The 25,649-nt window shown below is 34.3% G+C and overlaps 1 protein-coding gene across 1 annotated transcript; it reads right to left on the reverse strand.

Annotated features, from left to right (window-relative positions):
* Nucleotides 1–3,750: 3,750 nt before the first annotated feature.
* On the reverse strand, nucleotides 3,751–25,351 carry ALX1 (ALX homeobox 1). The gene is made up of 4 exons (XM_034987289.1): nucleotides 24,877–25,351; nucleotides 21,717–22,021; nucleotides 18,602–18,730; nucleotides 3,751–5,005 (listed from the first exon to the last, which is right to left on the reverse strand). Exons 1-4 carry the CDS (start codon nucleotides 25,100–25,102, stop codon nucleotides 4,685–4,687), a joined length of 981 nt encoding a protein of 326 aa, XP_034843180.1. The 5' UTR covers nucleotides 25,103–25,351; the 3' UTR covers nucleotides 3,751–4,684.
* Nucleotides 25,352–25,649: the final 298 nt, after the last annotated feature.

Below are 25,649 nucleotides of genomic sequence, written 5' to 3' on the forward strand. Positions count from 1 at the left end.
TTTGCCTTCTACTTAAAACTTGTCATGTTTAAAAAAAAAAAAAAAAACTTGTCATGCTTTGACAATGCTGGTGATTATTCTGAATTATTCTCTTAAGTCTTTAGAGTGTATGTTAAGGTAAATAAGTAAGAGAAAATATTACAAGGGTACATTGTGTGAAGATGCATGAAAAACTTCAGTAAGTACTGCCTCTAAAGTCAGACATGCTATAAAATAATGTCATGCACATGAAATACTCACGTGAAGTCATTTATTTGCTCCTGGAACTTAAAGAATGCATAGTGCTATACAATTCTAAGGCTAGGAAGGAAAGAAAAGGCTTCTTTCCATTCTCTCCTATTTTATGCAGTAAAACTGAAGAATTGGCTAGCCCTTGTCTTGAAGACTTGTTCACAATTTTTGCAATATATTTCTAGGATAAACAATGGCAATATGTTCAAATATGTTCATTTTACAAAGGAGAGCTATTAAAACAAACAAAATATCCTGTTTGAGCATTTTCTATACCCTGGAAAACCAATATCACATTTAATCTGATTTTGAGGATTCCTGCCATAAATGAAGACTCTACTGCCAGGCATTTCACTTCTGATTTTGTTTTCGTTTGGATCATTAGCAACATTGCTGCTTGGCTTGTATAAAATATATATATATATAATGAGACTTAGACACTAAGAACAAAAATACTATTTAATATAGTGTTTTATTAAATAGAGTCCCTTACAAAAAGCTGTATTTTCTTCAATGCAAAATATGAATAGCTATAAGGAAATAATGTCTGATGAAACTCTAGATGCCTAATTTCTTAAAGTAGAGATGGTTGAAAGTTAGCATTTATGTTTTAAATAATAAGCATACATCTTTACATTTCAATAAGAGAAAAAAGAAGTGAGTCCAACTAGGATTTTAAAAATCAGATCATTTCTAGATTTCTCCTAAAATATTTGACAGCAAATAAAAAAATGACTAAATTAATAACTAAAAATTATATCTAACAATTACTCATCATTTATAATTCTCTTTGAATTAAATATTGAAAAACAAAGGCCAGGGTTACTGGTAAGTTTAGAACATTATTTAAATTTTTCAAAGAACTTATGCAAACACTGTAGTCGATCTTTCCACTTCTTTTTTAGCCAAGGCATTGTTTAGCTGCTGATAGACTAAAACTACAGCATTATATAGAAAACAACATTATATAAAATATAGGGAAGTGATAAAAGAATTGCAGATGGAGGTCAAATAAGCAGCTACTATTTGAGACAAAAAAGCAAAGATACTGAAACAGTAACCTATCGTCTTTGTAAGAACCCTGTTAAGTGCATCAGTATGTCCCTTCCTCCCTTCCTTGGAGGTAAAAAAAAAAAAAAAAATCAACAGCCTATTGAAACAATGAAGCTAATACACTCCAGTAATTTATATACTCAATTTCATGAGTTTCCTCAAGGTTATATAGGTTAAGTAACTCTGTTATTCTTTGGAGATACGTTGTCAAGACTGAGGGCAAAGATTAGAGCGGCTTTCTTTTTCTGATTTCATGAGAGGTTATTTAAGAAGAAAATAATCACTATTTAATATTCTTAAGGAAATTGTATCTTTTCAAAAATCCACAAGCCATTTTCTGAAATTTCATTTCATGTTTATGAATGAAACTGCAAACCTTACCTAATTCTCCAATAAATTTATCTCCTATCATGAGGACCAAATTTTAACCAAATTGCTCAGGAGAAAAGAGTACAAGAATCATCCCTTAAACCATCTGTGCAAGTAAAACGTGTGGAAGGGGCAAATAAGGATGAGAATGGCCTGGAAACAATTGTCCAAGTGGCTCAACCACTTCAGGGACCAAAACTCCTAGGAATCAATACTGTTAATAACTTGAGCCCAAATTAAAGGATATTAAAACACTCCTTAGTTTTTCATCTCTTAAGTGTACAAGTTCAACATTTTTATTTTTATTTTAAATATTTATTTATTTATTTATTTATTTATTTATTTATTTATTTATTTATCTGAGAGAGAAAAAGAGAGCAGGGGGAGGAGCAGAGGGAGAGGGATAATCAGACTCCATGCTGAGCGCAGAGCCCAACTCGGGGCTCCATCCCACAACCCACAACCCTGAGATCATGACCTGAGCTGAAATCAAAAGTCGGACGCTTAACCAACTGAGCCACCCCAGGCACAGCTAAGTTCAACATTTTTGTGAGGGATCTGAATTCTGGTATATGAAACTAAGTTTAACATAAGTTTAGAAATTGCAAGAGAAAATTCAGGAAGTGCATTCTATGTACCTTTGTATTAGCTTTATCTTTCCTATTGCACCAAAAGTTCATTTTATTATATCTTAATAATTTAAATATGTAATAACATCCATCCAATGAAAAAGAAAGGTCAGAATGTTCACACACAAAAAAACCTGCATTCAATTCTTATGGCCATCATAAAATGCGAAGCATGGCTGAGGATGTAAACCTTATGGATGCATCTGTCCATGAAGACTGTGAACTCATCGAGAACAAAACCATGGTTCTATTATTCCTTTTATTATCCCCAAAGGTGCTTCACACATTGTAGATGTTAAAAGAAAAAAAAAATGTGCCGATTGAATTAATTTATAAAAAACATTTAAAAAGATGTTAAAATTTTTAAAAAGTGAGTTAGAGTCTCCAACTAATTATTAGAATATAATGAGAAAACAAAGAATACAATGAGAAAAAAAACTTATAGTAGGAAAACTAAGGGATGATGTGAAATGCACACTTGATTCAAAAATGAGTTTTGTCCCTCATTTTAAAAACATAATGTATTAGCCAAGGGACATTAAAATTTCAATTAGAAAGCAGAAGAAAATAAACATGAACACTACTAACTTGGGAACTTTTAAAAAGAAAAGTCTTACATTTTCTAAGTTTTAGTTTGCAACTTCTTATGGACCAGACACAGGAATATATTAAAAGAAGTCATTCTCTTTTAAAACATGAAGGATATTTAACAGCTGCCTAAACAATCCTTTAACAAGAGCTCCTGCATGTATGCATAATTCTCAAGGCCAAAGTTGAACAAGTTTGTCCTGGGAAGAAAACTAAAAGGAGAGAACTCAAAAGTAATAAAGAACAGAGTTATTATGAAGTCAAGGGATGTTTGTTTAGGACATCACTCATCTCCATCATCTGCTTGATTTTAAGGTTTTATTACAAGAGACATCTAACTCCTGTAAATATTTTTCCTACTAGGAAGAGACACTGGATTTAAGTATTTTTTCTGAAATTTAATTTTTTAAATTCATTTATTCCTATCCTTTAGCCTATAGGGCTTCTAAGCATATCCCTAAAAGCTGTAGGAACCACAAGGAAGATTCTAAGGGAGTACAAAGAGCAGACCTTGCTCTGATCCAAACCATGGGAGCCATCTTCATTTCAATTAATTTACTTTGCCTTTATGAATTAAGAGTCTTTTAAGGAGGTTGACATTTCACTCATCTGAAAAAGCTTGGAATGTGACAGGGGAAAGGGAGGAGAAGTAAATCAAAGGGGTTAGCAATTTTCCAGATGCAATGTATTTTTCTTTTCTTTTCCACCAGAAATTTTAGAGAGCCTTCTGACATTTTAATTCCCTATGCAAAACCACAGTAGCAAAAAAATGCTTACGACTTATATATCAAAAAACAAACACGCACACATGTGCACTTGCATAAGCCCATGAAATAAATATAAAGTCAGATTTGCTGCTCTTTTAACTGAAAATGTTTCATAATATAATAAAGCATAACGTGACATGTCAAAAAAGGTTTCCTTTAGTGTATTTATTAGATGTTTGTGTGTACAGTTGAATTGACACAATTTTAGCTTAAAAGCAGCAGGTTTTGTAACTTACTCTTTTTCTAGTGTGTGATGCTAAGTCGGTGTGGTGAGTCGGTGTTGGCTTTTTCACTGAGTTGGTGCTGACTTTTTCATTTAAAAGGTAGCATTTATAGAAACTATTCTCATGCCTATATTTTAAATCACACCGGAATATTTCAGTTATCACCTTTAGCCACATGGTTTTGGGAAACTATGCCCAAATATTTCATGCAAATGCTGGCCATTTTAGAAGAGTTCTATTTCATGGGGTGGAAATTCATGAAAACAGCTAGGGGTAAAAAAATCTTTGAGGCCTGAAGATAAATTCTCAGCAACAGGAGATATGCCCGTTGTGTCTTGGAGCCAGAGAGGGAGAAATAACAGTCAACTCCCCGAAACACCCTGCTTCAATATTTACCTGACAGCTTTGGTATCTTGACATTTTCCCCAGTGCATTTCCTCCTTTATCAGATATTATTTTACAAGGGATTTCTTGTTATACAGAACTGACATAAATCAATCTATAACAGAGGAATTTTTTTAATACATTTATTCTTTTAAGAAGTTGCATGATCGTATTTCATCGACTCGTACAATAGAAAAAAAAATTTACTACTAAAACAGAGTTTGTGGAGACTGATGGATGGTAAATCTATTTAGTCTTTTCAGAGGTTCATTCTTAGATTTTAATGTTAAATAATAACAACTATTCATTTAAGCTGGTCTCACTGTATACCTTGACCTTTAGCAATTCCACACACAGCAGCTTATTGTGGTATCCTTTAAATATGAGAAATAGAATGTTTTACTTTGCCATGAAAAGAAAAATAAAAGAGTACTGTATGTTACATGGCCCATGAAATATTGGCAGTGTGCTCCTTGGCTTTCATTCGAAGAACTGCGATACTGGAAGACCTCCTTTCAAATTCTGGCTTTGTTTCAAATGCATGTCCATTGGTAGCCCCAGTAAGAAGAGAGTCAGTGAAAAAATTGTTGAGGGGCACGTGGCTGAACTGGTTCTGGTGGTTTGAAAACCCTGTGTAACTGGAATCTGTCCGAGGCGAGTGAGAATAAGGTGTCATGCAGGAGGAAGGGTCACGTGGTAACATGCATGAAGTAACCACAGAACCACCACTCGCATTTCCTGCCCACAAATTGTTCTGAATCTGGAATATATAAAACAACAAATATTACATTTACGCATTCTCACTTTTGTTCCCTTACATTTGTTAAACAGTGTTGACTCAATTTTGTCAACTATTCATTGTTTGCTCCCATTGGGTGGTCTGTGATGACATTCTGAGTACATAAAGTGATTACTAGAAGATAATTATTTGAAAGATTCTTCCAATCTGTTATACTGTAATAGATCACCAAAACCCACATACTTGACCACATAAAATACTCTCAAGACATGTCAATCTCTTGAGTATTCTTTTTATAGTCGTGATTTTTAAAATGAAATCTAGATTTAGTCATGATTCATGACAAATTCATGTGTTTAGAAAGGCAGTTTAAAATATGGTTTTAAGTTTAAATATAGTTTCCATCTTTCTAAACTCAACGACACAATTGCATTTTTTAAAGTTCTATAGTTGGACTCAGTGTGGCAGCTTTTGTTGGAAACTATTCCTGATATTTACTCTGTAGATATTTTTAATCAAACTCATTATTGGAAATGTTTAGCCTTTCATTGCCTTTTCTTTCCTATAGTCTTAAATACATAGCTCTGTGAATATGAGCAATATATACATGTTTTAAACATTTTTTCTAGGCCTTATATATGATATAGTGAGGTTGCAACAGAATTATGACATGTAAAATAATTTAAAATTCTAAAACATGACCATTACCAAATCATGAAAGCACAACTGAGAAAAATATGCTAGTATTAACAAATATATCATATGAGTACAATTAAAGAACTATAGAACATCTTATATAAGACTGAAAACTAGATTGTCACTTGTGCCCATAAAATTCACATTTCTTAGTATTAAGAAACAACAAACACAAATTTCCCTAAATTTACTAGCATGTAAAGGAGACACTAGGTAGAATTTGTATAATATGAGTTTTAAATAGGCGGTATCTTAGACCAGCTATTTAAACAAGGACAAGGAAAAAAAAAAAAACAGTGATCACATGCATTACTGAGAAGCAAAGAGAAAAATCATGCAAGCAGCAGGAGCTGGGGGAAAATGAGAGAGAGTTTGAGCCTTAGAAAACAAAATTTAAAAATTCCAACATTATTACACTATTGCAATATTATTTCAAAAATCTGAACTACCACAGAGCAGTAATACCTATGTTTATCACATCTGGCTTCTTTTTTAAAAATCATCATAATTAGAATCATATCATCAATTGTTTTAACACATAAATAATGTTTGCTTATATTTATTTTTACATAAAGATTTCAGTCTACTGCATATGACCTCTGGTGTTGTCTCACAATACCCACGCTTAAATCCTCTTTTTTAAGATGACTTATTCAATTAATAGCATAAAATGTTAATGAATCTTCCACATTGCACTGTTAGATGTTACTCTGTCACTCAAGAAAAGACTGCTTAACCAGTTTCAAACATAAGAGAAAATTTGAACAACTAGTTTCATCTGTTATTCGGGGCTTCAAAGATTGGCATGATGCTCACTTCAGTGTTGTTTCAGAAATAGTTATTTATATAAATATATTTATAAGCTGCTTTAAATATATTAAACCTATGAGACATATCTATAGATATATATAATGATTTGCACATTCTATTAATCTTTAAGTCATCCTGGGCTATGTTGTTTTAATTTTAGCTTATTCTACTAAATGTATCCCACTTTACCCAAAATATAATGATTGGTGCCACTGATTGCTGAGTTATGTATCTCAAACCAACAAGAGGGACTGTTAATGTCATTACTACTCTGTCAACCCACTCTTCTAACTTGATCTGGGTGATTTTCCTCTGACATTCAATCAAACCTTGTGCTACACTGCAAAACCCACAGTCACATGTCTGACAAAAGGGCTTTCAGGAAATGAAAGTGAACTTGCTTGCTTATTTTTGAAAGAATAAATGAAAGGCAAAATAGCGGTAGAGAAAGATTATTTACATTTTAAGTTTGTTAAAGGATTCCTCAATTTATACATAGTATTGCTGAAATTTGTTATTAAAATCATCTATTCATAGTCCAAATGCATAGAAATATATTTAATAACGAGGTTAAAAAAAAAGGAAAATAAGGATGGTAAAGGCAAGGAAAGTAATCTATGAATGTAAATTAAGAAGGTTTTTTTCTCCCTAAAATAATTCACATCAATCTACCTATACGTTGAAAATAAATTCTCCAGTTTCCCTGGCATGGACAAATATTTTTATTTTGATCAAAACTTCTTATCTGGACATGAGCAAACAAGTTAAATGTGTTACTTTTGGTGAAAGAATTTCTAGCATATATAAAGAAATGTTTTCTGAACAGAGCAGACTGGTAAAGCAACTTACTACAGCAATATTTTAGTTGGATTTGAGAAGATACCCATATAGTCCCATGGGTAGTGATAACGTTGCACATTTTTACTGGTATGTCCTATTTCCTGATCTTTATCTCCTCCAACCCATATCTTTCTTTCATTTAAAAATTTCTGGCATGTCTTCATCTGACTTTGGGGTTTTAGTCGGTTTTGATGTCGAAAGTTGGATATAAATCATAAAAAGACAATACCCCCGGTGAATTGAGGTTTTGCTTCCTCTGAAGCATTCCCTTGGGATGATTAAACATCGATGACAACAACCAAAATCATGCTCATGATAGCTAATGGTTATCGTGCATAATTACCACGTGCATCGTATTAGATATACTGTGGAGACTTCTAGTCATTTCTATACACTAAAAGATGCTTCTTCGTTTTTAGTTTTTAGTATCCCCATTTTGTAAAAGGTAAAACTATGGAACAGAGTGCTTAAGAACCTGCCACAAGATATGTAACTCCAATGGTAGCATCAAATCTGAACCCAGGAAATCTTAAGAAATGCAACAATGACATAAAAAAGTCTTACAAGCTGAAATTGTGTATTTGCTTATTCATAATCTTAACTTTGTGGGGGTTCATAGGCTTTATTCTCTGAAAGCAAAATCCCTGATGTTTGCTCATAACTTTTTCTTTATCCTTCAGCCTAACACAATACATGATAAGCACTTAATATAAATTTATTAAATGATTGAAAAATCTCCAAGAATATGAAATTTGAATTGATCCATCTTGCAGGTGTAACCAAAATTTTATGGACAATTTATGCTAATATATCTAAATTTTGTTTCATAATTTGAGCTCTATAATCACTACTCTGTATAATCTTGACAATTACCATGAAAATTTCATCCCCAGACACTGCTGACTGTATCTCCCTAAGTAGTTTTATTTTCCATCAAGTACTTATTCTTCATCACAGATACATCTTCTTGGAGATTCTGACTCATTAAGCATGGGGTGCAGCTTATGGGATCTGTATTAAAATAATGGCAATGACAATATTACAGGAATTCTGAGAATCACCTGGGATTAGGAGACACTATTCAAGTCTAGCTTCCTTCCAAATGCAAAAATCCCTTGTACACTTTCAATTATATTTAGTTCTTGTGATAAGAAGCTCACCTCTTTAAAAATTTTTCATTCCCTTTTGGAGAACTCTGTAAAAAAGTGAGCTGTTATCTTCCTCTATCACTTCTTTCTGTTCTTTAAAATGACACAGAATATGTAGCATCCTTCTCACATGTGAAAATCTTCAATTATCTTAGGCAATTATTACACAAGTCTCTTTTTCTTAAGCATTCCTAAAAGGCAGTATTTGATCAAACAAAGCTGTTAGAGCTTGTGGTTGAATAAATCTACTGCTGTCAAGGTGGGCTCAGTCTATGGCCCCTGCATCCCTCTACCAATTCTATTCTTATACAAGTGGTCATTTTAAAACTATGTGCTTTAACTTACATGTCATATTGTCTGAAATTGTATATATATTTGTTAACAGAGAAGCCGAACAAAAATCTCACTGACTCATTAGAAGAAATATATTTGCTGTTAGATTTTGGAATGAAAGAATAATTTTTTTTCCTAAATAGGATCACTACTTTTCTTTTTTGGACTATTTCAGAGACACCTAAAATGGTGGAGTTCAGCACCAAACAAATTTTAGGGGTTTTTTGTGGCCCTCTAACTGTATAATATTAAAGAGCTTTACAACCAGGAACACCATTATTAAATAATGCCCATGTCCTTCTTTCCTGTGTGCCAAAAAAAAAAAAAAAAAAAAAAAGGCTGCCTTTACAATTTTTTCTTCTTTATTGTGTTTAAAAGAAGTAGAAAATCTAAAAACATTCCATATTTTAATGTGCTTTGCAACGTTTTAAAAAAGTTCTAGGGGTACGTTCAAAGCATTGTCCAGGGAACTTAGCCAACTGCATCCCATTAGCATGAATAGAGGTTCAGCTGACTTACTACACTCTACTTTGAACATTTGCCCCTTAATGTTTTTCTAATCAAATGAAAAGTTGACACTTAATTATTCCATGACTTTGAATTTAGGAGGAAAGTTTTTTTTTTTTTTTTTTTTTTTTGGTCTGATTCTTTCCAAATAGAAATAAAATTCATTTAACACTCATTTTTCTTCCAAGGAATTAAAAGTAATACATAGGATAGAAAGGGTCAATATATATGTGTATTTTACACACACACACAACACACACACACACACACACCCCACACACAAATACACAAAGAGCTCTTCACTGTGGATATATATTCATGAGTTGGAGTAATATGGTAAATAATGAATGAGAAATTATAGATTTCATTTACCTTCACCTTAGAAACTTGATATATTCTTTTATAATCAAAACTACCAAGAAATTTTTAGTATACTAAACCTAGTGTATATTTCTAATATATTTACTGATTTTATTATAGTAAGCAACTTTTGGTACTTTCAAAGAACCTTTTAAAAGAAATGCAAGTTTGTTAGTCTTTGCATTAGCTATAAAGTACCATGATGTATAAAAAACATCAAATAGTTTCATGACAGCATTACATATTCTATTTCCTAATGTTAGTGCTATTTAGAAGACGCTACCTTATGGAATTTAATCTGGATCTAAGAGGCACAATAAAGTGAAATCAATGAGTAACAATCATTCCTTAATTTTAAAGCAACTCTAAAACTAAATATTTTTCCACTAGAACAAGTTTGTTTAACCTTACTCCTCTTCTATATATAGATTGCTCTTACCTGCCACCAACGTCCATATGTACACACACACACACAGCCCACATACACATCATGCTACCCTCACACCATATGCCTACACATGTCCCTGTGGGAGCTAAAGGCTGCTTTAAAAAGACACAGATCAGGGATTCACAAAGAGGTATCTGTAATAATGTTTTAGCAATCGCGTCTTTGCATTAAAACCCCAAAGTTGATTTTTGTTTTTCCTCTTTGAGAGAATGTTTACATTTATTGACCACTTTGTATATAATTCAATGCTTACTCTATAGATTTATTACCACATTATCACATCTATAATTTACCAGATTTTTCATATGGTCTCTTTAAAAAAATGCAAACATGACTTTCTGCAAAAGCAGTTTAATTTTTTTAAGAGGCCATTATATTCTTTACTAGCATAACCCTCCCTTTAAAATTTAGGGTGATAAAATGTTAGTAAGAATCATATACTTAGTAACTTGCAGGTATTTTTAGCTGTTGACTTAATTTTAGGGTCCCATTAACTTTTCTAGTAACTACATCAAGAAGTGTTTTTCTAAATTGTGTATTTGCTACCAGTGAGTAAGTCTCACATGCTACCAGAGAGTAAGTGAATAAGTCTCAAACACTGATACTTTGTCCATCTGCAAAAAAAAAAAATCCCAATTAAATTATGTACTGAAAAGATTAATCTGAGCATGTTTAGGCACTACCTAAGAGAGAAATGAGGGTACATTTTCATCAGTGCCTAATTATTAGCTGTAATTTTCACATAAAAAATTCAGATAACATTAAGATTTTTTGGAATCAATTTACATTTCAAAAATTTCAAAAGTATACCTTTTCAACATATAGTATCATTGACCTGAAGTGATTAGAAATTATCAGGAAAAGGTCACATATGAAATACTGGTTGCTACTTTGATTTTTTTAAAATAAAATTCCATCTTAGAAATGTATACAGAGATTTGGAACAAGGAAGAGTGAATTTTCCATTAAAAAATCACTGTAAGATAGAACAATCATATGGGACTAAAAATTTGAGAAGAAAACTGCTTTACAGAAAAATAAGTGTATGTATCTCTTTAGTGCAAAAATTAAAAGCATTAACCCTCCTAAGAAATGTTAATGTCTGGAAATTTTCAGAATGACATCACATAAATGTGTTTAAATTTTGCATTATTTACGTACTATTTGAAATATGTGCTCCAAGTCAAAAGTATAAGAAACATTAAGGACATTTTTTTTCTCTTCTTTTAGTGTTGGATGTGTTCTTAAACTGTATGGTAATTATGATCATTATGAAGACTTACAGGAGATCTCACTCTATATGCCTTAAAATGACACTTTTCAAATCAACTCACTTAAGGACAGAATAAAATAATAGCACTTAGGATTTGCTATTTTACTTATTATTCAGCAACATTGATCAACATGGGGTATTTTCCAATTGTCACATTATTTTTCATGTATTTTAATACACGAATGATAGTCATTGTTGACAGTGCTTGATTCATTTTTAATGACACAATTCCCCAATTAAAACAAAATCCACCATTATAAGAAACAAAGATTAAAATATAAATTAAGTTTTCCTTGTGAATTAATAACTTAAAGTATAAATCCAATATGCAAGTATTTTAATCTACAAGAATATCTTTAAATTTAGAGATTACACGAGGCTTAATAAATATGGCAAGTGAAAACTCTGAATTAAAATATATCGTAAGTTCACACTAACAAAAACAGCGTGTGCTGCAGGTTTCAACCCACAGGTCTGTTGTCACAGACTTCTCAGACTTTATTTCCCCCTGGTTCTTCTCCATCCCCCATAGTTTTTATTTGTATAAGCAACGATAGCACTCTTCAATTATTTATTTTTACATTTTTCTTATTATTTATTTTGGGTAATCTACTCAATTTATTAATTCATTCTTTCCTCTTAAAATATAAAATACTCATGACCAATTCAGTTAAATTGAATGCTTTAACAGCAATCACCTATTAAAAGCAAAAAAAAAAAAAAAAAAGGAAAATCAGCTAAGTTATTATTACTGTGTAAAGTCATTAAGTCACATTAAACTTGAATATCACATTTTTCAAAAATATGTCTAAATTCATAATCTAAGATATGAATGCACTTTGCTTCTTTTGCAGGGTTTTTTTTTTTTAATCTCTGTAAAGTGTTTGTATTTTCAACAAAATAAAAATTATTCCCTCTTTGTGTCTAGCTGCATCATCACTTAACTGATGCTGACAATACCTGCCTCATGTTACATGTAACTTATTTTTAATATGTACTTATACATATATATGAAATAGTCTTCATACAAATTGTTATACAACTTGTATATATGTTTATACATTTAATTAAATTAGCACTTTTATATCAATATGACTTGACCCAGTGATGTTAATATTTTTGTCCCTCCTTCCTCCTAAGAGAAGTTTCACTGTATCACTATGTGACCATTTCATTGGTTGTTTCATAGATATGAGAATATTTATTATACAATGCATCAAGTATAGCTACATTACTAACATTTTAAAAAGATTTTTGGTTATTTATTTGCTGTTTCAGATGCTTTAAATTGCTAAACCACAGTGGTTGAAGGAGACAAGCTCCATATTCTTTATTTAGCTTAAGTAAAGGTAAACTTTAAGATTAATACAGAAACTGATGCTACTCTTAAGAAGGAGGGCAGAGTGAACAATATTTTCACAATCAGTATTTTATAGAAATGTTAACATTTCCTTTAAAAAACTGTATAATTACAATGTTTGAAACAGAATTTGTTAAACTAGAAATGTTGTACAGCTTTCATCTGTGTTTTAAATCACTCCAATGACTACAAATTATTTATAACTTGAATCCAACCTTTGGTATGTTCAAACTCCAAGTGGCATATATTTATTAAGTCATCAATTAAACAACAGAAAGCAAGACACTGCATGGGTCCCCTTCTATATTATGTAAACATAGATTTAGTTATGATTCTCACTACACACTAGGTAAAACCCCATAGAAAATTTTGGTGGGAAACAACTTCAAACCTTTTAAAATTTTTTGATGAAAATACTTTCTTCATGAGAAAATAATTTTGGTGGATTAAGAATATACCCAAACATTCCTTAAATTACCATATTTGTTTGTCCTAATTTAAAGAGGAAAGTACATTTAACTAAATTTGATCTTTCCCTAGACTCTTAAATAGTGAATTTACTTAAAAATTGGATTAGTTTAAATGCTACAATAACAGAACATTCACACCACTTTGCTACGTCTGTACTGTAGAATCAGTAATGACTAATGGCTATTATAGAGTTGTTACTATTTATTGAGCACTCGTTATATACTAGGCAATGTCCTAAGCACCTTGCAGAAACTATTGTTTCTGATCTTCACAAACATCATATTAATTTTTATACCCATTTTGTAAATGAGGATAAACATGCCTAGAGGTTAATTCATTTGCCAAACGTCTAAAATCTATTAAGTAGCAGAGTCAGGATCTGAACCCACAACTCCCTGGCTGTGAAGCCCATAGTCAAACATTAACGCCTAGCCTTCCTCAAGTCCCATGACTTAGCTCCACAGACTGTTTGGAAATCAATTTAATCCTCTCAATAACAGAAAAGTATTAAGAAGATGATCATTACCATCAGCCACACCACCAGCTCTAGCACCAATAATACCTCCATTTTACAAAGAAAGAATCTGAAGATCAAGGAAGTCAGGAGACTTACCCCAAGTTACCCAGCAAGTAAATGATAAAGTTGATGCGCATGTGATCTGAGCCAAACCTAAGGGTGTGAAACTCGTTTCTTGTAAGAACAGAGGCTGGCTATAATCCTCCAGAAAATGTTTATACCTTGAAAAATATTTTATTCAACAGAACAATTATTTAAAGAAATGCTTTGGTGTTCACAAATTAGAAATAAATTAGAATCTACTCTTGATAAATGCTTGCTTTTTCAACTCCAAGACAAAATTACATAGGTCTTTTTGGTCTGCTGGGTGTAGGTTGCATCAAGAAGTGTCTGCAGAATTTGGTACGAATATCACCTAGTTTGTAATCTGCCCAAACCCGCAAGAGATTTTGTCTGGATCATTTACAGAACCCCCGTGCCTCACACAGTACCAACATGTATTTCTTGACTAAAATGCAAATAACTCTGGAAGAAAAAAAAGAAATTAAGTCGAAAATGTTCTGCAAAATCTTCATAAACTACTCTTTTCAACAGAGGAAGGAACTGAGACTCAGAGAGGGAAAGTGAATTGCTGAGGACCCCAGAGATGGTTAATAGCAGACATCTAGGAATCATCTGTTTTAACTGAAAATTGATTAATTTGGGGTTCATAACATATTCCAGAATGTTGAAGCAAAGCAACTTTTTTTTCACATCTATTCAGTGTGTACATAATTTGCTTAATACTGTTACAATACAAAGTTAAGATCTGAATCATCCTTTTAAAAACATAAATACTTTATATTGTAAATGGGGCGGCAGATACTGTATACACCCCACCACCATGTCAGTGCGAAAGTCATGTGCTGATTGAAGGAGAATTGAGGGAAGGTTTCCTGGAGGAAACCCAGGTCAGGTGAAGAGGAGGGAATTCAAGAGAATTCGGCACAGCACAAGGAATAGCTGCAGCACATGACTGTTGTTTAACATGTCAGGTCATGGAGAACATCGGGTGGTCAAGTGTTTTCATTTAGCAAAATCATAGTGCTGCCAAATGACAACTGATATCATGAGCCAAAATCAAGGGCTTTTAAAAGACAGATACCATTTCTCAGTACATCCAAATATACTACTTTATAGTATGACGTCACTCCTCTCACTGTTTGTTTGTTATCAAATATGACCAAGCTTAAAAGAATACCTGAAAACAGTCTCAAAAGTGTCTACATTTTGTAAATGCTTTATATCATTATTTTATACCTTTAAAAAAATGAAAGCATGTTTGCTTTCCAAAGTGATTTGGCATTTTAGGGTCAAAACTGAAATATTTCATTGCTCAGTGATGCTGCATTAAAGAGCCTTGAACCCCTGTACTCAGAAAACCTGCACTTAAATTCAATGAGTCAATGGCTGTAAGAAAGAAGCCTGGCTTAAAATAAGCCCTCAACTGGTAGGTATTAATTTTACCAGTTAGGGCTGTTGTTACTATTTTGTAGTGAGAGCATTGGAAACAAAGTCTTTAGAACACTTTAGAAAATATTAATTACTATTCATAAATAAACCTATTATATAGAGGTTATATAGAGATACTTTTATAGTTGGTAAGATTATTATCCACATTGAGCAGACCTGAGGAAATCATTTTCTCAACCATTTCTGTTTTCATGTATTTCTGTGTATGCTTTTGCTTTCCCGCCAAACTGTTAATTCTTTATTTCTGTCCTGTTTCTAGTTTTCTAGTTTCTAACTTTTTGGTAATTAATATTTTTATCTGTAATTAGTAACAGTAACCAAGCTCAGTGTCTGACTGCACTGAGTTGTTGGATTCTGCTTTGGTTCCTATTTTCTGATTATAATTTCTATTTTCAAGACACATGCTTTAAAAAAAAAAAGTTTCCTTTAGGCTGAAGCTTGAGAGACATGATCTTGGCATAATTATTTCTCCAAAGTAAAAAAAAAGTCAACCACATATTTTTAAGTTAAAACGGAATTTTCCTGACTTTATCCAATACCCACAGTGGAGATTGAGAGGCATTTTGATTTCAGTATTTTTGGCAACCAAGCATCTAATGACTTACCCATATAAAAAATCACAATGGATTTTATAGTATTGATTTTTATTACTGTTGATGAATGATACTGTCAAAATAACTTCAAAAACAGTAACTTCAACATGTGATGCTTGTGTTGTCATACTTAAATTAAGAATTGGAATAACCAATGCACATAAATTATGGAGAAACCACAGGGAGAATTAGTGCAAAATTCCCATGATTTGTGAGGGGAAATTTTTAAATTAATCCTTTGTTGAGTGAAAAAGACTATAAATGTATAATCCGATTGTACCATCTCCCTTCCTGCCTGGGCTCCTTAGTAGGTTACCTCAGTGCGCTGACAATCTCTAAAGCTATGAGGCACCATAACACAATGGCAAGATAACCCTAGGAAAAAAGCATGACTAAGAGTATATTAAGTTACATTAAGCCCTTATAAAGAGCTTAGTTTGTGCCAGGCACTATTCTAAATGTTTTATGTTGCACTGAAGAAGAAAGGGTAGTTAGAGAGAAGGCAACCATCAGCAAGGCACAAGGAAGTGGGAAACACACACACACACACACACACACACAGAAATGGGGTTTCCAAGGAAAGAAACGAAGACTGAAATAAAAAGGTCCCAAAAAAGTATGTTGTAGTCAAGTGTGGTGGAGCACTTGACTAGCAAGACTGTATAAAGTCCATTTGAAAAGAGTTCATTAATTTGTAACTTTACTATTTCTAAATTCATCACAGTGAAGTAGTTCAAAACATATAGAGTACATGCCAATATACACCATCTCTGTCATTTTCATTGTTGTTTCCCTGGCTCTGAGTATAGTTTCTGCTCCCCTGAACTAAATTGCAGACTTGAATGATGCAACTTAAGCCTTACGCTCCTTTGGTATTCATTTATTAATTATTCAATCTTTTCAACACTCAGTTCTTGGGAGAGACAGTCTACTGGACGGGTTAAGATCTCGCACGTGGGAGCCAGACTGCCTGTGATGAGATCCAGGCTTTGCCACGAGTGAAGGTGAGTAAGTATCTCCCCTCTGTGTCTCAGTTTCCTCATATGGAAGATGAGGATAATTCATTAGTAGCACCTATTGCATAAGATCGTGGTAAGGATGAAACGAGTTACTCCATGTAACCTGCTCAGAATATAGTAAGGCCCGATACGGTAAGGGCTTCGGCTGGGCTAACAACCACGAAACCACGAAACCACTGCAGTACCTGATCTCGTGGAGACAGGAGCCTAGAGCCTACCAGGGAGACCTCCTCCCAGCACTGTGTTGGGAACTCAGCTAGGACACTCAAAACTATTCAGTCAGTCAAAGCTCAGTGGCCCTATGATGATAGATAACAGAACATATATACATATATGCTTTTAAACTGGAGGAAAAAAAATACCTCCTTTAAGATAAATTTTGAAGAGTAAGAAAAACAAGGTTCTTCTGATGGCAGGTATGGACATTTATTCAAAAGGCACTCGTCCTGTAGTAGACCGCAATGGTGAGGCCTGGTGCAAGCAGCCCTGCACAGGCCGTCCTATAAGGAAGCACTCCTGTGGTCATGGGCCAATTCCTTAACTCCCATGGGTCTCTTTTCCTAATGTTTAAAAGGACTGAACTAGGTGATCTCTAAGGCTTTTACTCACATATGACATTACATTAATAAATTTGGTGAATTTATCTGGAAGGGTGAAGGTCTCAAAATAGGTTTTTAAGAATCATAAAAAGCATCAGAATGCAAGGATGCACAAAACTAAAGCACTGAATTCATGCTCACAAGGTATGTACTCAGAGTTGAAGAAAATGAATACACTTAAGTTTGGGCTTGCAAAGATTTGGTTACTGGACTATCAAGGTACTCCCCCAGCATATATGTTACATATTTGTTTTCAAAATGGTCTGTAACAATGCATATCCTTAAACAACTAAGGAATGAAATAACAAATGTCTTGTTCCTTATAATACAAGTGTTCCTTATCATGTATCAAATACAGTTCCGGATACTCTAACTCAGTAGTAGGAAAAATTAATGTCCAATTAAAAAGATAAAATGTATTTTATTAACATGCATTACAAACTGTGGGAAAAAAAAAAAAGGCCTCTAAATTGAAAGGAAATAATGAGAAGAAAAGGAATTTCTAAATGCTCTTTAAAATGAGATGAGAGCTCCCATTATAAAGGGGTGAATGTGTTTTTTAATGTGATAAATTTTTTAAATGATCTCCAGTACTAATCCTATGTATGTTTTAAGTAACCAAGGGCTAAATGTTTCCTTGAAACAATGAGCAACTTCAAAACTGGAAAGACAACATAGGAAAAGAGATATTTTTAAGTGGAACTGAAGGTTTCATAGACCACACCAGACACTAGGTTAGGGGATGGTTCATCAAACATTAGCCACAGAGACAGCACGCCAAGCAATGGTTTATTTATTTTGAAAAGTTAACAAAAGAAACGAGTCTGAATAGTTAAAATGTAGACTGATTAAAAGGCTTATAACTATGAATGATGCTACTTCAGTTGTTGCAATGTGTAACAAGGAAGAGACCCTAAAATATTTTTGAAATAGCTCTAAAAGAAAATAATAACAAAATAAATATTTTAGTAAAATAAGCATCTAACAAACATGCAAAAAGTCTTCTGGAGGTTAAAATCTTCATTCTCGACTTCTGTATTAGATATAATAAAGCCAATAATAATATCCCTTTCAAGAATATACACACCACATCTATTTTTCTCGATCAGTATTCTGTGAAGTTTACCATACCTGTGGATAGCTGTCAGTCCTTGGCAAAACTGATATATCATAGGTGGCAGCAAAATGGCTTTTAGCTTGTTGTATTTGGCCATAACGTTCTCTTTTTCTCCACTTGGCCCTTCGATTTTGAAACCAAACCTAATTTTTTTAAAAAGTAGAATTTTAGCTGAGGAATATTTGAAAACGCAATGGTGATGTTAAAAGACACAGATCAGAAAGAACAAACCAGGTCAACAAAATCACTAAGAAAGAAATTTTTGTCACAAAAGTATCCACAAATTTTACTTTCTATTTCACCCTGATAAGTGGTATGTCCATAAGGGAATATAAATTAATAGAAAGGGAGAAAATACTTAAAAAAATTATTTAATTTGTCTCAGCCTCTTTTTTTTTCTCATTTTGGAAAATAAAAAGGAGTTAGATTATATGATTTTGAAGACTCCTTTTGTCTCCAAATTATCATAGATAATCCTCCTCCCAGAGAATGCTGCAAATCTGGAAGACATTCATGACTTTTTAGTTTGGGGTTATGCACATAACATTAACCCAGCCAAACTATAACCAAATTAATATCTGGGTCTGTCAAAACAATTATCTTTAGAACATGTCACAAAGTGAAGACTGTGCTGGGTTGTACCCATACTTAGATAATCTTAGAAAAATTTATACACAAAGATTACATCCAAAACTCATGGCACTGGCAGAAAGATCACAATTATTTAGAAACAGAAAATATTAAGATTACATATTATATTGAGCATGATAAAGACTATGGGTAAAATGGAACCATCTGAAATTGAACTCTGGTTTTAAAATATACAAATGCGCTTATTACATAAATTACACCACTTATAATTTTTATCTTCCCTTATAGAAAATGCTCAGAAATCTCCAAATCATTTCTCCAATATAAGAGACTTACAGGTAATATAAATAGTAAGATAAATGGGAAGATAGAACCAAGTTCACGAAAGCCTGAGTTACTACAGCCTCTACAGAATCACAAAGCTCTCCTCCAAATTTCTCTATTTCTATATTAATAATATTCATCATAACAACCATCTTCCTCAGAGGGTTAAATAATCACTAATTCACACCTGGAGCTTTCCAGAATCTTCACTTTAACATTTTAATGAGTTAAAGGGAGACACAAAAAGTTATATTCGGTATGTGTCATTTGATATTTTTGAGTAGACATTTCACAAGCAGCTGTCAGGAAGCTCTTCAGTCTTTACAGAACTATGTTCAGAATACAAAATGCTTACAAAAGAAGCTGGAAATCACATATCAAATGCAGATTGTTAAAACTGTTAAAGTTTACTTGAAATTTTTACTCTTTTTCATAATTAGCTGTAATCTTCTCTATCTTTACCATCACACTGATGGATACCTATTAAGCCTCAGTTCAGTGTGCAAGTATGTACTGCAAATTTAAGGTGGCACTTTAAAGAGTTTCCAGCAATTAAAATAAGGCAATGAGAGCTACCTATTCAGTATGGTTTCTTAGAACACTGTTGGTAAAGTTGTATCACGCACAATGCCCAGGGCCCATAATAACATCAACAACAAAACAAAACGTATTTTCTTCCTGTCTTCACAGGCTCTAGGAGCATAGTAAGGAAATTTAGTAATGAGGTTTTTTTTTTTTTTTTTCATGAGAAAAAAAGATCTTTACAATCTCCTTAGAATAGGTATGAATTACCACTCTGATATGAAAAGCCAGAAAGAGAAAACGTGAGTAAATTAGGTTTGGGTTGGCTCTCTGTGCATGTTTTTAGACAAAAATTAATCAGGAGTTGATGAAATGTGAAGGGGAGAACATCCATTGTGCACAGCTGATCACTCTAGATGTAAATATATTTTTCAATGGTTACAAGTATAATTAATTCTAATATATGAACACAAGGCAAAAAAAATAAAACAGCACATACACGTGGGACTGATATTAACACTTGACAATTCTAAAATTCTTCATTAGCATCAACTTTCTGTACATTTACTTCCTGAACTAAAATAAATAACTATTCACCTCCATGAGCTGAAGAAAAATCCTGCTGCTTGGTATTCCCGCACCACCAAATGTTGCCTTTAATGATGAAACGGCCTTACAATGGCTTAATCTTCAGAAGAAATACTATTACTCTCAGGACAAAATCCTTACTATCTTATTTATTTCTCTATTCTTATACTGTATGGGAATTGCAAGCTTCAATATGCTCCTATTTAGCGTGGTAAAAATGCGCAAAGAAACACGCTATTCCCTGAAATTGTTGTTACGTGAGAACTAGTAAAAAGTAGTTTAAGAATGCCAACTCTAGTAAAAATAAAATATGCCTAAGAGATAGAATTTTACCTAATATAATTTTTTTCAAATGATTCTAAAAGTTTAGTATATTGTGCCATCCAATTTGATAATTTGAATACAACTTATAAATATAATTGAGTATATATTTTAAAATTACTTCAAGATCATTCTTCTTATTGCCTCTGCAAAAAAGATATAAGCTATCTACATTTAAAAGTTAAAATGGAATGGCAAGGCGACTATTAGAGCTGGGAAAATTATAGGTGAGCTATATGATCTTTCTTTATGCATAGTAAAAATAAGTTATGGTATTTATAACAATTGCGGATTTGTGAAATTGTTTCATTTTTTCTTTGTTTTATTATAACCCCAACCTCAATAAAATTACAGATCTACGGGCCATTACACATGTAACTTACCAATACGTGGTATATAACCTAAAAAGAACCTTAACATCTGATAAAATAGGACAAAACAAAACAAAATAAATGTATTAGTAAATAGATAGCTATGATTCTGTTTTTGCCCTTTAAAATTAATTTTTAAATTAGAGATATTTATGACATTCTGTTGTTTTAAATATTCGTTAATTTGTATGCCTATGTAATAAGTCAAGTGTTCTTTTATGTTTTTGTGTGAGTGATTAAATTCTTTGCAAGGAAAAAGAAATTTTAGTAGACGGACATGCATATCGTACATTGTTCTATATCTTTAGCTGGAGAATCAGTTTCTTCTTTTGTGGCAAAATGCAACCATTGAATTATTCTAACAGTATCTCTCCCTCCCAACACACACCCAAGGCCTTCATTTGGCTCCTACCTGCACCCTGGCCTCCGTGAGCTCTGTCCTCAGAGCAAGTTGCTCTCTGACGTATACGTCCGGGTAATGGGTTTTCTGAAAGACCTTCTCCAACTCCTCCAGCTGCAGGCTGGTGAAGGTGGTTCGGTGTCTCCGCTTCTTACTGCTGGATACGTTGCTGTCACATTTATCCCCAAGTTCATCCAGTTCTCCCTTGTCTGGCATCCCTTTCACGGGAGACATCCGGAGACTATTACAGTTGTCCATAGCTCTATTTAGTTCTGTGTGAAGAGGCTGTCCTTCTACTTTAGTGATCCCATAGTTCACTGTACCCAGAGAGGGGAAAACAACAGTTCTCAGGATTGTGAAACATTTCAATGAAGAAATGAAGTTGAAGTAATTTACAGTCTCAGGAAAGCAGTCTGTTAATGATTTACTGTGCCAGGATGAATTCAAGCATCACATTGTGTACTACTATTAATCCATTTTGGGCAGGTTTAGGGCCATTTAAAAATGTGTTACATGGAACTCATATAATTTGCCAGATTTTACAGTTCTATTTTACAGGGCTAATGTAATGCTTATGCACATAATTTATAGTCAAATAAGGTGATCAAATTAAAAGATACTCTAGATTTTTTAAAAAATTGAGCATGTTTGAAAAGTGAACGAAATTTAATGTAAGTGATATATGTATTTATTCACAGCAGACAAAATCGAGCTACTTACATGGCTCAAGAAAGACATTTCAATTTTAAAAACTGAAAAATTTCAATTTTAAAAATAGTATCTGTAAACCCCAATCCAAACTCTTCCCAAAAGTAATCTTCCTGCTCCACTCAAAACATATGGACTACAGATTTAGATATGGTTTTGTTTCTACTATATTTTGAATATTTTGACTGTATATTCATGTCTGTTTTTCACTTTTTTTTTCAAAAAGTGACCTACTAAATTAATGACTTCCATATCAGTTTCTGGAAGTGCTTCTTATAGAACAGAATAAGATTAAAGTAGACTTCTTTAGTGTAATAACTCACTTGCAGTTCTTTCTAAATAGGTCATATTTACGTTTAACTCATGAAATATGTTTAAGACAGAAAGTTTTATTTTCCCCTGAAGCAGAGACATTGAAACATCTATTAAAAGATTACAAAAGATGCCATCTTCCATTCTGTTTAGGAGTATTTAACTTTCAGTGATTTCCTCCAGATTTGATTGCATGTTTGCAATATGATATAAAACAAAAATCTATCCTGTGGCCACACACACACACACACACACATGCAATGGATGCACATAATGAAATTGGAAAGAGTTTTTGAAAAAGTGAACCCAGCCAGAACAATAATTTCCAATGAACTGCCATACTTTATTCGTTTGTATCTTTTAAAAAATTCTCTCATAACGTATTTTAGCAACTATTCTAATCATTATACCAATGTTTTGAACTTTAAGACCTAAAATAACTTAAATGTTTAATATCCTTTATGCAAAAGATGGGATGTAAAACTAGATATAACGAAGAGCCATGACTGATTAACAATAAGGTTTTGTGTTCGGCAGAGTTAAATGGGGAACTTCGGTAATTAGGGATGGGGGAGGGGAAGCAGCCGTGAGGGTAAGGGCATCTCAGGAGAAAGACAGGAGCTTTCCTAAATTTAGCGAACTGCTGCCTGCATTCATCTTAATACTTTCCTATTAAAATTCGTCCTAAAAGTGTGATGTTCATTAAAAAGTTGTTAAGGTATCAAAAATCACCTATTTCTCTTCTTATTTTGGATTCCCGACTATTTAAAATAGGATGTAGTCCTATCCAGCAGTTAACACAGGACATCAGAGAATCTTTTTTTTTTTTTTAAATCCTGTCCATTCGAATAACTTTACGTATACATATAAGAATTCCAAAAATAAAGATACTGCAGTCTGAAATACAAACAGAAAGCCAAAAATTTAACATATTAAAAATAAAAATTAATTGCGTGTGTCTTTCTAAATAAATGACTGAAACGATTTAACTGATTTTCTCTGTCGTTCCCACCCCACTATTTTGGTTCAACCTTGCAAGTCACAAGGAATCTGCAACGCTGAATAAGTAAAATATACGAGATGGTTTAAAAAAAAAAAAAACTTACTGTGTACAAAGTATTTAGAAAATGAGCTCCTATGAGCCAATACCTTGCCAGATTTTGACCCTCCATTAAAACAGGGGGCGGGAGGCTTGTTGTAAATATTTCACACTTAATTCGTTTGTTATTTTAAAGCAACCCGCTCCTTACAGCTTAACTGTGGAATATATACAATGATAAGGAAAAGTCCTCTTGAAATTGTAAACTTGCTTTAGCTTTCGCGATCTAAAAAAAATAGGTTTGTATTGGGTTACAAGATAGAAAAGATAGATGGTTTGTTTTGATAACATTTTGACTTTGAGATACTTGGCCGTTCAAAGTTGAAGATTTTACCCAGAAGCATTCCGAGAGAGGGTTCTTAGGTGACTTTTAATGTAGAGTCAGAAAAAGAGACAATACAGAGTTCGGGAGTGAGTGCTTATACTGGGGATTCTTTACCCGAAGTTACTGAAAGTGATTTGGTGTTAGGAAAAATTTGTGTGTGCTGTATTGCAAACCCAAAGAATCCGCATCACAACTTCACACAAGCTAATCTAGCAGTTTTCCAGCTTCACAAAGAAAAATACCGCCACGTCTTGGAAAACTTGTTCTGAAAATGTTTTTCACCTAAAAGAACTCAAAGTTTTCTTATTCGTGACGACAGTGACGTCCTCTAACGAGCTATGATCGATTTCAGCTCCTTCTGCGCGGGCAGCGCGTCGGGCTCACAGAGGAAGCGCGCTGTCTTGACTCAATTACACTCTATTTACCGTCCTATCAGCTTACGCCTGGGTCCTGGATACAGGGAGTCCGGGACCCATAAGGGACAGCACTCGACAGCTAAAAGAGAGCCGCGCGGAGGCAATCCGGTGCCTAATCCTTCCCCTGCCCCTCAAAGTCGGCTGCAGCCAACCCCGCTCCTTAAATCGCTCACTCTTCCATTGCCTTCCTCCGCCCTCCGGGCTCTCTCGCTCCCCCTTTCCTTCCTTCCATCCTCCCCGCCTGCCTGTCCGGGCGCGTCCCCGCACTTAGGGTTTGCGGAAGGGTGGCCGAGGTTCGGGCAGGCGACTCACCGCTGCTCTCCTGACAGGGCGAGGCTCTCTCCAGGCGCACGTGATGCTCAGCGCGGGGCAGCGGCCCGAAGGCCTGCACGCATTTGCCGGCCGACGCTTTGCTGTAAAAGGACTCATTGTCCAGCGTCTCCATAACGTGCTCCAATGCGCCTCCTGCGCCCATGTAGAAGTCACTGTTCTTACTCGGCGGGCTCTTGAGGGCAAACTTCTCGCTCAGAAACTCCATAATCCTGGAAGGCTGTCGCGGAGCTCCCGGGCAGCGGAGGCTGGAGAGCGCTGGGGGAGGGAGCAAGTGGGCGGGAGAAGGGAGGGCCGAGGAGGGAAGGGGAAGCTGCCCGGCTCCGAGCCCTTTAATACGTCCCGGCTGGAAAGGGGGCACCCGAAGTTGCTTTTATATCTTGAAACTCAGCTGGGCTCGTCGGGCAACCTCCTAGTTCTAATGAATATGAAAATAGGCAGGCAACTAACTCCACCCCGGGTCCCCCTCCGCCCCCACCCCGCCCCACCCCCACCTTCCCCCACTTACCCGCGCAGGGCGCGTCCGGGCCTAGGTTAGACAGCTCCATTTCAGACAAATGCCAGGAGGGACGAGGCCCCGACACCCAGAAACATTGTCGCCGCGACAGTGGATTGGCATTTCGGAAGAGCTTGGTGAGATCGCAAAGCAGTTAACCCTGCACTCCCTGCTCTCTGCGCCTTTCCCGGCCGCCCGCCCGACACCCGGTCCCCACCCCGCCCCCACGCCGGCCACTCACTACCCGAGAGATTTAGAG

Source organism: Mirounga leonina, unplaced genomic scaffold (assembly GCF_011800145.1).
Source record: "Mirounga leonina isolate KUSES-001 unplaced genomic scaffold, KU_Mleo_1.0 Mir_418, whole genome shotgun sequence".
Taxonomy (NCBI): Eukaryota; Metazoa; Chordata; class Mammalia; order Carnivora; family Phocidae; genus Mirounga; species Mirounga leonina.

Coding starts and splice junctions, on each gene's coding strand:
- ALX1 (XM_034987289.1), bottom strand. CDS start 25,102: ATGGAGTTTCTGAGCGAGAAGTTTGCCCTCAAGAGCCCGCCGAGTAAG. Junction 22,022..24,876: donor GCCCTGTCAGGAGAGCAGCG/GTGAGTCGCCTG, acceptor CTCTGGGTACAG/TGAACTATGGGATCACTAAA. Junction 5,006..18,601: donor GGACTGACAGCTATCCACAG/GTATGGTAAACT, acceptor TATATATTCCAG/ATTCAGAACAATTTGTGGGC.